The sequence below is a fragment of the Columba livia genome, chromosome 8 (assembly GCF_036013475.1).
Source record: "Columba livia isolate bColLiv1 breed racing homer chromosome 8, bColLiv1.pat.W.v2, whole genome shotgun sequence".
NCBI classification, from domain to species: Eukaryota; Metazoa; Chordata; class Aves; order Columbiformes; family Columbidae; genus Columba; species Columba livia.
This window is the reverse complement of record NC_088609.1, coordinates 29,979,164-29,992,518: the sequence shown is the minus strand read 5'-3', so window position 1 is coordinate 29,992,518 and position 13,355 is coordinate 29,979,164. Positions and strand designations below refer to the sequence as shown.

The window sequence follows — 13,355 nt, the reverse complement described above, 5'->3', positions numbered from 1 at the left end:
ATTCTTTTCTGCATTTTCATTGCTTGTCTACAGGACATCTCTGCCACAACAAACTTTTGGTTTTTTACCACTGAAATCCCCACTGGAAATTACAGCCCATTGAACCATAGAGCTCGAATTGATTATGCACATTAAAAAATCCTGGAACAATCGAACGAATAAAAGAACTTCCTGGAATTCTATGGTAAAATCAGAACTCAAGTGACAACAAAACTTTTACCTGCCCTGGATCAGGAAGAAAATATTTGATGTTCCTCCATTTTCCCCTGATAAGAGAAGGAACCAGTTTTTCCTTCATTTAGCCTCCATCAAAGCACGGTTATAGATGTCAAAGAAGATGAATTTCAGTCGCCAACATTTTTATTGGGCTCTATCTATCCCATCTTATTTATATCATTTATTATGCTTTTTTACAATATTGGAAAGCTAAGGCTAAAGAACCATGTCTAATTGCTTTTATTTTTAAGTAATCCTTTATGTATCACACATTAGCATTTTAGCAATTCTAAATATATTTTTTATAATTTCCTTCTAAAATGTAGAAGGCAAGGCTCCTTTTTAAGGTGTTGTGAGAAACTATAGGCAGTTCTTTCTATTGGACTTTATGGAAAGCATTACTAAAAATGCAAATCCTACGTTTTGAGACTTTAAACTTGCAAATAACTATGAATCTTGGAGCTCACTTTTATATTCTGAGATGAAATAATGACAGTTTAAGCACTTAAACCTTCACTAAGAACAAGATAGGCAAGAATATACTTTGTTTCAAGCATCTTAATTAAGTTGATTCCATTGGTCTTTTCATGTGTTTAATGTTAAAAACATGCTTATGTACTTGTCTGAAATGCTGGATGGTATTTAGCAGAATGAATTACATCCCAATAACTAACATTTATTTAAGAAGCCAAATGATGCAGGAAGTATGCAAAACAAGCTTTCATTCTCAAGATAAACAGACAAAGTAACTTTTTGTGAGAATTGCCATTTTATTGCTGCATCCAGTTGTGAATCAGGTCTTGAAAGCAAAACCATCTTCTTTTTAAATGCATTTTTTGAAAAACAGGGCATTGTTTTCTCCTGAGCTGTTCAGACAATTTCCTGCCGCGATCTGGTGCCCCATTAATTTTAGAGTATAACAAAAAGTCACTATGAGCCATAGGGAAGAATTTTGGATTTGCTGCACGCACATGTATCACAATAGATTTGCCTACAGTTGTTCTATGGATGATGTTTGACAAACTCCTGTTTTCCCTGTTTTGAGATGAATGTCCCCCTTTGCTCAGATTCGTGCAGTGACATAGCCTTATGCTGCTCATACATGGAGGATCCTTTTCAGTGTGTAAAATGTGAAATTTGAATGCAATTACAGTAATGAGAGGAGCTCCTTCTCATGAGTCTCAAAAAGCCCTGGCCAAAATCCATGTAAAACTCTCCTGTAGAGAAAGAAATGGAGTGCACGGTGTTAGCATAATAGCAAGAGCTGAGACATTGCTTTGCACTACGGCTTTATGGGATGATATTTTTAAAAGTATTCAGAGATTTATGACTTTTTAGGGACATTGCAAATTGTTTTCACAGATCTAATATTGCTTTCATTAGAATGTTGAATGTATGTTTACGGTATCAGATTGAATTCTAAGGTGTTACCAAATCATCCAGAATCCCCACTGCTTAAGCATATTCCCTTGTATCCCTATGTATCTTCAAAAGAAAAAAATGGGAGCAATTTAAGTGCTTTGTTTTAAAGTACATAATCTGTATTCTGTCATGTACTTCATCTCCCAGGGAAGGTATCTGGGAACTCACTCCGCTGTTTTTATTTATCCTGCCAGTGTAGTATATAGATGAGAGGACTAAGGTCCAATGGTGTTAAAATAAGACATGAAATATTGATTAATTCTCTTTTAAAATTCCTTTTTCCTCCTGAGTGTAGCAAATTTCAGATGCTACTGTCAATATAGTACTCTCCAATAAACCTCCATTATCGGAAGGGTCCTGATCTTCACAGTGTTCTTATAAATAGCTATTATGATTTTAAATGGCTTTAAAAACTCAAGGCTAGTGTTGTTCTGGCACAAGAACAGAAAGCAAGTTAGAAACAATGCAGCTTTTTATCATGGCAGAATGTTACTCTGAAATAACCTGAATTGGACTGGGAATTCTCTTTGCTAGACAATAGTAGATCATTCTGTTTGAAGAAAGGAAGATCCTAAGGGGACAGATAAACACATGCACATTTTCATGGCTACAAAGGCGTCAAGTAAAGAAGCACAATCATAGTTGGTGTCCACCTAATGGAACACGGGTATTTGACACCCTGCCTTTTCTTCCCACTTGTCATCCTTCAGTGCCAAGTTAACCCTGTATTTATGGTTTCCAGAATGGTCCCTTAGGAAAGCATCCAAGCAGGTAGTTAGGGGTCTCCCCAAGGAAAAGCACATTTCAGAAAAGTAGAGATAGAAGTTTACACCAGCTAACCCATGAAGGAAGGTAGACATGGGCAAGGAAGAGAAGATTTAGCAATTTAGCACAAACTCCTTTCAGTGTTCCTGAGTACGGTAAAACTCTCTGGGAGCTGAGGTAATTGGTTTTCACTAAGAAAAATTAGTCAAGGTTCAACAAAAAAAGAGCAAGGAAGTAACACAGAATACGAGCCAAAAGCCACTGATTGGCAGATTTACCTGGGGGGCAGGAGACCGTAGTACGTTCTTGTTCTGAACCAGGAAGAAATGCCAGAGTTGATTCCTCTATCTCGCAGGAAAGTTGGGGTTTATAGGCTGGATAAGTTGCTATATGATTTATTTTTATTTTCCACATGCAAGCTTTATTCCTACCCCAGGATGAAAATGTTTTTGGAAGATTTTGTTGACAGGGATAACTGATTCGCAGATAGGCCTACCTGGGAGCTCTTTTGCAGCAAAGCTTAATTGTGTGCAAACCTTAGTCTGCTTTAACTTATGATGAAGAACAGACTGCTCCCTGCTGTACCCAAAACCTAAGAGCTAAAAGATGTGGCATAAAGCTAAACTATCCCCTCCTCTCACTCACACCCAACTCTCTCAAACTGAGACAAAGCTGGGGCTCTGTTAAGATCACAGAATTGTATTTGGGGAACTCTGTTGACTCCCCATCCCTTATGGTAACATTTGCATGAGTAGAGCGAGCGGGATTTGGTCTGTAATTAACAACGCATGTTTGCTCACAAAGCCAGTGTGTAAGCCAAATCCTTACACATGTCATTTGTTCTCACTCATGCAGGTAATACTTCTACACTGATTTAATGCAACTAGTTATTTCAGCAAAGGTTATCAATCTGGGCACTGTCTTCTTGTGTTTTTCTCTCTGCTATGTCATCTTAAAGAATGATGACACAAACGTATATAAAGCAACATGCTTTGTTTTTCAAAGCCTCATGTTACATGCTTTTCTACCAAAATGTCTTTAGAAGTTTCATTGCTGTGTGAATTTCCAAGCCCACTGCAGATCAAGGCTTTTCTTGTGGAAGGGGCTGTTGGATACTCACGTGCACACAGCACAAACTCTGCCAGTAGTTTGCTTTCTGGTGAACTTTGCCTCGTTTTACACAGTCTACTAATTGCTGTCCTTCAGACATAAAAATGAAATAGTTTCTGTCTCAAGGGAGATGCATTGTTTGACTTCAGATATTGAATGTGGTATTTTTTCTGTGGACAATAGCTTGAGGCCCCAAGCTGGCAAGAATGAGAGCATATCTATAAATAATTCAAAATAATTGTATGGTTTTGACAGATTGTCAGGTTGCTTAATGCCTTTTGTCCCAGGTAATACATTCTATTTCTTTGATAAAGTGTTGATAATTTCTCATTGCAATTTGTTTTGTGTATGTTGTATTTTTACAGAGTCCAGTCAGGTTCATATCTCAGTACGGGTTGGTTTACCTTAATTTTGGCTATGGATGCCTGCTATGGAATTCACGTCTATGGGATGATAAATGACACCTACTGCAAGTAAGATCACAGGAAATTATTTTCATACATCTACAATTCTGATGTCTTGTCAAAATTTTGTGATTTATTTTAATATCGTAAATCCAAAAAATGGATCAGGCAGTCATTTCCCGGTGTTTTGCCTTAATGTGACACTATTGTTAGCTTAGTTAGTCTTGATATGGCATTTGCTGTTGAGAAAATAAGAACACTTACAAAATCTAACATTGGATGTCATAAGTAACTGTTTTTAATGAAAGATCTTTCGTGGTTTCTGAATTAGTTGGCAACAAAGTATTTTCGTATTCTTCTGACAAATATACTTACTTCTACTGCTAAAACAAATCTATAGAGGAAATAGTAATAATTCTCTGAATACCAAATACACCTGGAAGTGAAAGGAACTGGTTAGCCCAGGGTAGTTACCTGAAATTACATTTCACCACCATTGAGCAACCTGCTTGAACTTTCAAGGTTATATATGGCTTGTTTTCAGTAGTAGGGGGTTTCTAATTAGATAATAAAACAAGTCCTGCGAGCTTTATCACAGTAAACTGACATAAATTCCAACCAACCACTGGTAGCGACCTCACAGTGACAATGGATTAATTCTGTTGTCAGAAGTAAAACTATACACACAATCTAAGTTAAGTGCTTTAATCTACACTATATGGTAGCAAAATATAAAATGAAACTATTCCTCATTCAGAAAAGCAGAAAAGGTCATAACCGATGTGTGATACTAGTACAAGTCTATTCTTCTGTAGCTAGGCTGGTTCAAGTCCTGCATGTAACCCGTTCAGTGGGTCCCAGGTTCCTAAAGTCAGGTCTTTGTGTGGACCCCCAGTCCACATTCTCTGTTACTCCTCATTCCTGGCAGACTCTAAAAAAAAGAAAATAGAATTGAGTCACAGCTGTTTAATTAGGGTATCTTAACATTAGAGACCGAGTTTTTAGAACTTGCAGATTTCACTGATTGAGTGAGTCATCCAGATGGAATGAACATATGTTGTTCTTTGTTTATGAAAATACAGTAGGCGCCCTGAGATGAGGGGTGGCAGGACTAAAGTCGTCCTCATAGAGTTCAGGCAAGCTGGCATTGCTTAGACCTGATGTAAAACCAGTTAACGGCATGATAGCTCTTCATTCTGTTAAGGCAGAGAAGGGCGGGTTTTCTTAAACTGCAGTTCTGACTGCATTGCCGACTTATATAATGTATATTCTTCTTATAACTGCCTTATTCAGCCAGTTCAAGAACCAGTGTCAAGAGAAGACTTTGCTTAGTGATGGAGCCTTTGTGGACTGAGTTGTCTAAGGCTAAACAAAATGTGCCATACCTGTGCCATGCTTACTGACCGATGAGACCAGTGTGTGTTGAGATACACACTTAGCTTCGTTTTCTATAGGAAAATTCATACAAATCATGCTGTAATGAAAGCCCATACAATTTAGCAAAGGAGCTCAGGTGCTGACACATGGAAAGGATTTCAGATAATTCAGGTGCAGTATATATTAATGTTTTTCTTGGAAATAATACTTAAATGTATCTCTTTTTTTCCTAGGTCAGAAGGCTTTCGTAAAGTTCCCTACCACTATTACGAGCCAGGAAGAGATGAGTGTGAGGAATACTTTCTGCACGAAAATGCTCCGTATGGAGGCCATAGGTTTATCACAGAAAAGAAAGTATTTGCTGAATGGGCCAAGAGGCACACAATAATATTTACCCACCCCAACTGGACAGTGTCTTGATACTGGTTTTCTTAACTCTCCCTTAACAGCATGTTACAAAAATGTCTCCGTTTACAAGAATTTTGCTTACATCTGGCTGGCCTTTCTCAGCAGGGGTAACACTAAACTAAAAACTAGAAGACAAAGAGGGTGATGGTTCAGCTGTTAAGCAAGATTAATCATCTGTGGAAGGCAGACACATTGTTTGTTATTTCTTAGGGTTTTACTCCTCACAATGCACTTTATACTTTAACTGGATTTTACTTCAAGGCAGTAGCAGTTAAAGACATATGAGATTTCCTAGGTACAGGTGTGCACACAGAGAACATGGTGGTCCTTTAAAACTTGTCCATCACCTTAGTTAATTCAAATTAGTATTTTTAGCTCATTTGTGGTACTGCAGCACTAGTTCCATTTGTGGGATTAGTAGAAATTTTCTGCAAAAGAACTATGAGGAGAAGTATAGACCTCCAAGGTGTACGAGTGAGTAAATTCTGAAAAACACATGAATACATTGATACATCTGAGCACCTGCATATGTGGTAAAATCAGAGATGAGCTCAACGTGGTTCTTGAACCGTAGAAAACTCTTGCATGAGAAGATACTGTTTACTTGAGGCTCTCGCTGATCAATTAATAACTTCTGAAATGCAGCGTCATTCCACCCTGGTCAGGCTGAACCATCTTGGATGACATGTTCTATACTTTCTGAGGCTGTTGTCCCACAGTTTAGTTTCACAGCATGGCATTTAGCAAAGACTGTGTTTTGCAGCCCATTATAAACCTTTGGCTGTTGTACCAAGCCTGCTGTTAGTACCCAAGCTGGTTAGTGTAAAGTTGTCTTATGAACATTTCCATTTACTTCAGGTGTGCCTTTGCGTTGCTCCAACATCCAGATACCAGTATTTTGACAGTATTTTCCCATCAAAATGTCATCCATCAGCTGTGAGGATTAATTTAAATCCATAAAGCACTTTCCTGATGAAGAATGCTACAGAGCATTTATTTATTCTTAATACAAAACCAACGGTACCTGTCTTTTATTCTTGTCGGTTGGGTATTTGAAGAGAGTGACAGTGTGTCTGGATCTGATGGCGAATTGTTCTGTGAATCCACTTTCCTACCAAGGATAATATGCAGCACTGAGTTCTCTCAGCTTGCATTGCTTCATATGGAGTTGAAAGAACTCACCATCTCACGATATTATCTGCACATCAAGAGGCAGCTCAAGAATTTTAAAATATACTCATCTTTAGTTGAAATCTGTATTTCCAGGCTTACTCTTATGGAAAGTTTGCAAGTGCAGCAGACTCATTCATAACATGACCATAATTCCACTACACATGTGAGTTTTATTTAAACCGTATTTAAATTCATGCTTTAAGCTTAACATCTGGAATGTCACATTCAATACTGTAATAGCCAATACTGTGAACACTTGAAAAAAAAATGTGTGGAACAAGACACACAGGGTTTACTCACACTACTTAAATATTAACCAACAGGAAACTTTGTATGCTTTTGTAAATCATGAAAAGGGGAAAGTAAAAAGCTATTTTTACATGTAAGTATTTGTATACTGACTATTTCCTATTGTATATTTGTATATATGAATCTGTATTTTATATGTTCATGGCATATATATTCTCTCATCAGCAGCTGCAGTTCTTAGGATGAGGAGGAAATCTCTTCACCTGTGCTCCTCCTCCTCAGCATTGGTTTCGTGTTCCTCTTGGTAGGTGGTGCCGGGGTATCATCTCTCTTGCCCCTTCTACTGCAAATGCAGCTTTCTGATTTTATTTTTAATATAGCTCAGCTTTCACTGCTTACTTTAGTGCTCTAAGTGCTCATGCTGGTTGTCAGACAAAGACTGGGGCCATGCTTATGATCCTGGATAAATATCTATATTCAAATACACTCTCTGTCCCAGGCTTCTTGTGTGACTTGATGTCTCACCTTCCTCTTCGGAAATGGAGAACAACAATATTTTCCTACTCCCTGTCTCGACTGACTTTCTTGTAAGCTCTTGAGACAGATACTCTCATTTGCAATGTATTTGTATAATGCCTTGCAGAAGAGGTGCCCAGAGTGTCTGAAGGCTACAGACAGCGCTGTACTATAGAAATAATTTAAAGTGGCTGCTTCTTGTCCCTGGAGTTTAAAATCAATTGTAGGCTAATATAGCATGGGATGAAAACAAGAGGGGGAAGGGTCATGGATGGATGAAGAGTTGCAGTTGCAAAAGACAGTAAACTAGATTTATTGCCATGTGCATATGCATCTTTTCGGTTCAGATGGATGGCTGGATAGATGGAAAACTAATAAAAAAACTGTAATGCAGGATTTGAAGAATGCGGGACATACGGAACTAGGGAGAACATTCCACGCATATTGTACAGGGCAGCCTGGGAAAACCTATAGATCCCTTGTGGGAAGGGGAGCTGGAAAGGAGAACATCGGTCAGATTGAACTTGTATTTAGAAGGCCTTTGGATTAATAGAAAGTTGCTGTGAAAGTGCTGCATATGTCAGTGCAGATGGGCTGGACAGACTTACATCAGAAGTGTCCTCGTGAAGCAAAGTCTTTCTCCCCAGCGAGCACAGAATAAGGATTCTGCCCAAGCTGTGCTCACATGCAAGGCAGTTTTTAAGCCTGAGAAGGTTTTTAAGATAATTAAGACTTGCCAAATCGCCATAAATCAGTTGTGAATTATGTGTTTCATACTGAAGCTCCTTGTAGAGTGCGTGCATGCCGTACGAAGCAATATCTCATGGAAAGGCTAGCTAAGAAAAATACAGCTCTAAGAACAGCTAAATGTACAGCAAAACCGAGAACATCATTAGAGTGCAGTTGTCAGAGCAAAGTAGAAGTGTTGCTCTCTGCTTGGATTTGCAGGAGGAGCAGATCCACTTTTAGAAACATTACGGCAGGCTTCATTCACACGAGAGTAAATGAACATCAGCTCCTTTATTTAAATGAGCCTGTCTTTAGCATAAACTAAACACATATTTGCATGATTTTTATTATATCAGTAAAGAACTGTGACCACTGTGTTAAAAATGATTCTACAAAGAAATTACTTTGTTGAAATCTCTTAAAAATCAGCACTGTGGTACTGAAGAAAGAATCTCAGTACTTGGCTGTGTAGTGAGAGACCTCGGTGATTCACCTTCTGAGAGCAGTTAAGACATCGGCTGAAAACCTTTAATTCTTTAAAATAAAGCCTACGAGAGTTTACCTGAACGTAATCAGATCCTAATTGCTTATTCATTCAAGTAGTCCTATTTTAATCAACTACTCATGTGTATAAAACAAGCAGGGAGTTTACCTGAGGTTTTCAAAATAGGTATTCACATTGCAGCTAATAGAGGAATACTCACAAGTAATTTGACTTGTTTTCTTTTTCCCTGTCAGTCAGCTAAATAGTCAGCAAATGTTTTATTTTATAGCTTAGTTATTTTTCTAAAATAGACTTCTGGAACAAAAAAAAAGAAAAGGGGCATTTATTGTTTGGTCTGCTGTAGGCTTGCTTTTAATGAACATTTAAATTTTAATACACTTCATGTATGTTGTTGCATTATTTCAGATTTAATTTTTTTCAAGGAAAAGAAGTTTAAATAGGAGCAGAAAGTTTTCGAGTGGCTAACTACAAATCCACAGGTAATTAACTGAATAACATAAAAACCTGGCTTTTGTTTTTCTAAACAGACACAGCAGACATGATCCCAGCCTTGTCGTTCCTCCTAGACGCCCAGATCACAGCCCTCTGCTTACACTAAGGCCTCTTCACAGGAAGATAAAAAGTAGTCCATGTATCCAGCCAAATTCCCTTTCCATCTGGGCTGGGAGGCTCCATCTGCAGACTGCTTGAATCAGTTACATCAGTAAGCGAGGAGGACTGAGGAAGAGCTCTGCTTAGGAGCAGATGGTGTCTCGACTTCTAAAAAATGCCCCTAAAGTGCTTTAGGAGAGGAGAACCCATTTCTCTCTCCTGGAAATACTTTTCCAAAGTATTCTGTTTCCTCAAAGGTAGAACTATTGTCCTACTCTCTCCAGTAGGAATTACCAGCAGTGGGAAAACATGCCCTTTGCAGGAAAAAGCAGAGGCAAATTCTGTGTTGCTAAAGGTTTCTATATAAACAACACCAGGGATGAAGAAGTCAGCCTAACACGATGTAAATTATCTGAAGACTCACTGATATAGGAATCTCTGAGGACTCAGTTAGAAACTAATGGAAACCACTTTGGCAAGTTCACGACTTACAGTGCCCACGCCAGTAAAATCTTTGCACTCCTGGGTACTAAGGTAAGCAGTGTCTGCCTGAGAAGTACCATGTGCACACGATGCGGTGCACAGCTAATGGAGAGGAGCCCATCCAGCACTTGGAGGGCTGGTGCAGATGGTCTTTATTCACCAGCTCGTGAGCTGGACAGAAGTAGGACCCCACACAAAGGTAGCTGGCAGCAGAGCACAGACGTACAGCCAGAGCACATGTCCAGGTAAGTAAGATTTTAATAAGTAATCACTCATTAATTATAACTGGAGGGTGCCCCTAGTAAGTAAAAAATCAGAAGCACTTTACATACCGTTGCTTATATTTTGCTGATTATTTTTTTTGCTACATGTATCTCAAAAATAGCATGTATCTTTAGTTACGCTCACGCAAGTCTGGGGTATTTTTATGATGAACCTTAGGGTACCCACCAGAGTGAAACTGTGTTAGTGCCAAAGGATCACACTGGAGCTGTCTGTGGTCATTTTGATGTACTGCGTACAACAGAGAGTCATGTATTTACCAAAAAAGGAGTGTTTTTCCTGACTAGGCATAGTTCTTTTGAGGAGAAAGTGTTTAATTTTCAGCAGATGTGTCTCATTCTGTTCCTTCTTTCCTGAGAGGATGCAGAGGAATGTGACTTAACCATGGGGGAGTGAAGAATGATACGGTAAATAGCCAACCACCAGATTCATATCTATTTTTCTAGCTATTGTTGTGAGTTATAGCTAAAGACAGAGAGAAAAGCAAGCTGCTTGTAAACTTCGTATTGTGTAATCTACAGAATTCTCATGTGTGTGTGTTCTGGATTGGAGTCTCCTAGGCAAACCCTCCAGAAAGGGGCTGAAGGAGAAAGATGGGGTCTCTCCACATTGAAGGACAGGGCTTCTGTGGAAGCCATCATCATGGATGGCATACATCCTTCAGCTGACCTACGCAGCCTGTGAGCTGCCCAAAGTCTGTCCCGTCCTGCCCTTCCGTGGGGCCAGGGGAGCGGTGATGCTGACCTGGGGGTGAGGAGTGATGGGTGTCAGCGCAGGGACAGTCCCTCAAACCAGCAGCATGGTCTTGCTTAGGGCACAGTCTCACCTCACGTGTTGAACTCCGTTTCTTGGAATGCGGCGGGAAATATTCCACTGGGTTTTGTTATTGTTTGTAAGATTGACTCACAAACAGTGACCATTGTATGGGTGTCTTAAAGAGCTGATTTTGCATCTTTTTTGCATTGCTTGCTGCTATTTCTGAGAATTCCTCAAGATATGCAGCTGTCAGCATCTGCCACTGCTATTCTGATTTATGGGCCATAAAGAGACTGTAAACTTGAACTAATGCATGTTCTTACCATGTATTATGCATGATAGCATGTTACACGTTTTATTCTCGCACTATAATAAATAATGTAAGTTGTGTGTAAACTTAGTTTCAGCAACAGAAGTAGTGCTTTTTCTTCTCTCATATCATGTGTTACTCAGAGCACTTCGCTGGAGCTCTGTAAGTGCCATTAGCAGCTGGCAGCAAATCAATCGTTGAAACCAGTCCAGAAATATTTATTACATTTGACATTTTTCACTGGAATATCAGAAAAAGTTAAACTTCCTTTGGTGAATCTGCTCTAGTGCTCAGAGTCACAACTCTGTGTTCTTAGGAAATTCCACATCTGTGTGTAACATCGGGAATGACTTTATTGACATGGATAGTGTCAAGATGTTGACAGGGCAACAGTCACAAGATTTTGACATTTATGGGAGTATCTTTTTAATGGGAATTGTACACGGAGTAAACGGGCTAAGATGCCTGTAGGTTTTTCGTATTGTTGCTGCTGAAAGTAGTCTTTCTGGGGATGACTGGAGAAATAGAAAAATGGTGTGCTCACTGCTCTTTTGGCTGTTCATCTATCCCGTCCTCAGGCACAGACACACATCTGCAGGCACAAAAAGAGAGTATAGGGAAAGACTTTTTTTCCAGGTAGTGGCAAGTAAGAACAAATAAGATTAATCTCTTACACAGTAACTACAGGTTGTAGTACCCATTGATTCATGTTTATTCTGTATATTTCCAAAGCCTATATCTACACAAGGAAGGAATTAGCTCAGCTGGATCAGATCTGTATCCTAAGGGCCTGATGTCCACACCATGCACAGTCTCTAGTTTGGTCCCATGGGATGGAGGCCACTAGTGACTGGATCACCCAAAAGGAATCTAGTTCACATCCTGAGGACCTCTCCATTGTGAAAACTAAAGCTTCTTAAATGAGGGCTCTATACTGGACTGCCCCGCAGGAAAGTAAAAATCCTGCTAGCCCATCTTTTGGCTAAATAAAAGCCTTTTGTTATTTCCCCACCACCCTTCCCCTCAGGCTTCACATGGGTATGTTTCTTTGCATTGGTATTTTTCTCTCAAATCTAAGATCTGGTTTCTCCTGTCAGATCATGGGAACCAAGGTTTTCCTACTCCTTCTAAGATTAACATCCAAATGTGCTCCATAAGTCAGGAATGTGGTATAGGACAGAGTAATCCAGCATGGAAAGTGCATAGTTTGATGGAGAGTTAACTGTGATTCCACTCGTGGCTGTGATCTTATCATGAACATGCTGGATGCTTGCTAATGCATGCATTGTTTTTATATACTGCATCACACATAAAAATTCCCTTCATCATTCTCCCAGGGTATTTTTGGTTTTGTGGCCTTCCAGTTGTATCTGTATATGTGTGCATATGTGCATGTGTGTACAGTATACAAATGTTCTGTTCTTAGACAGTTGCTACTATATGCTGCTAACATAAACTTATGTAGAAAGTTCATGTTAGACTATTTATTACATGCATTCTTTGGCTACCTTTTTGTAACGCTGACAACTGTATTCATAGTAGATATCACTGTAGACTTAGGAAACTTTCGTACTATTTCTACTTATTTCAGATGTTCTGCCATGTGTTTTCTTGCTATACGCTACTTAGGTTTTGCCCCCATTTGGAGAATGTGCTTCCATGTACTTGCAAAATTGCGCCTGAGTTATTTTAAAATGTGAATAAATGTATACAGTTTTGCAGTTGTCTGACATAATTTATACATTATTTTGTGCTAAACGCTTACTCTTTTTTATGTGTATGCTACTATAACAATACTTGACAGTTCACCGAAGTCAAAGTAACTAGAAAGTGTTCTAGAAAGCATTGTAATCTGCTACACACAAACATGAACTTATGCCTACATTATTTCTTAATTGACTTTCAGCCACAAAGCCTACACTTACAAGAAAAATTCATGTGTTTATTTCGGCGTGTTGAAACACAGGTTGTGCGCGCACACACGCACACAGAAATGCAGGAGTTTGTAGGAAAGGCACGTTGGCTCCTATCCGTATGGGGTACATCCTTCAAGTGCGCT

At 39.1% G+C, this 13,355-nt stretch overlaps 1 protein-coding gene across 2 annotated transcripts in view; it reads left to right on the top strand.

Moving 5' to 3' along the window:
• The window catches only part of ST6GALNAC3 (ST6 N-acetylgalactosaminide alpha-2,6-sialyltransferase 3), a 238,358-nt gene extending 225,327 nt beyond the window's left edge, over window positions 1-13,031 (top strand). For both annotated transcript variants that reach the window (XM_065071333.1, XM_021295117.2), the window contains exons 4-5: window positions 3,879-3,986; window positions 5,528-13,031. In XM_065071333.1, the coding sequence (XP_064927405.1) occupies window positions 3,879-3,986; window positions 5,528-5,714 (295 nt within the window). In that variant the 3' untranslated portion in view covers window positions 5,715-13,031. The remainder of the gene's footprint in view (window positions 1-3,878; window positions 3,987-5,527) is intronic.
• Window positions 13,032-13,355: the final 324 nt, after the last annotated feature.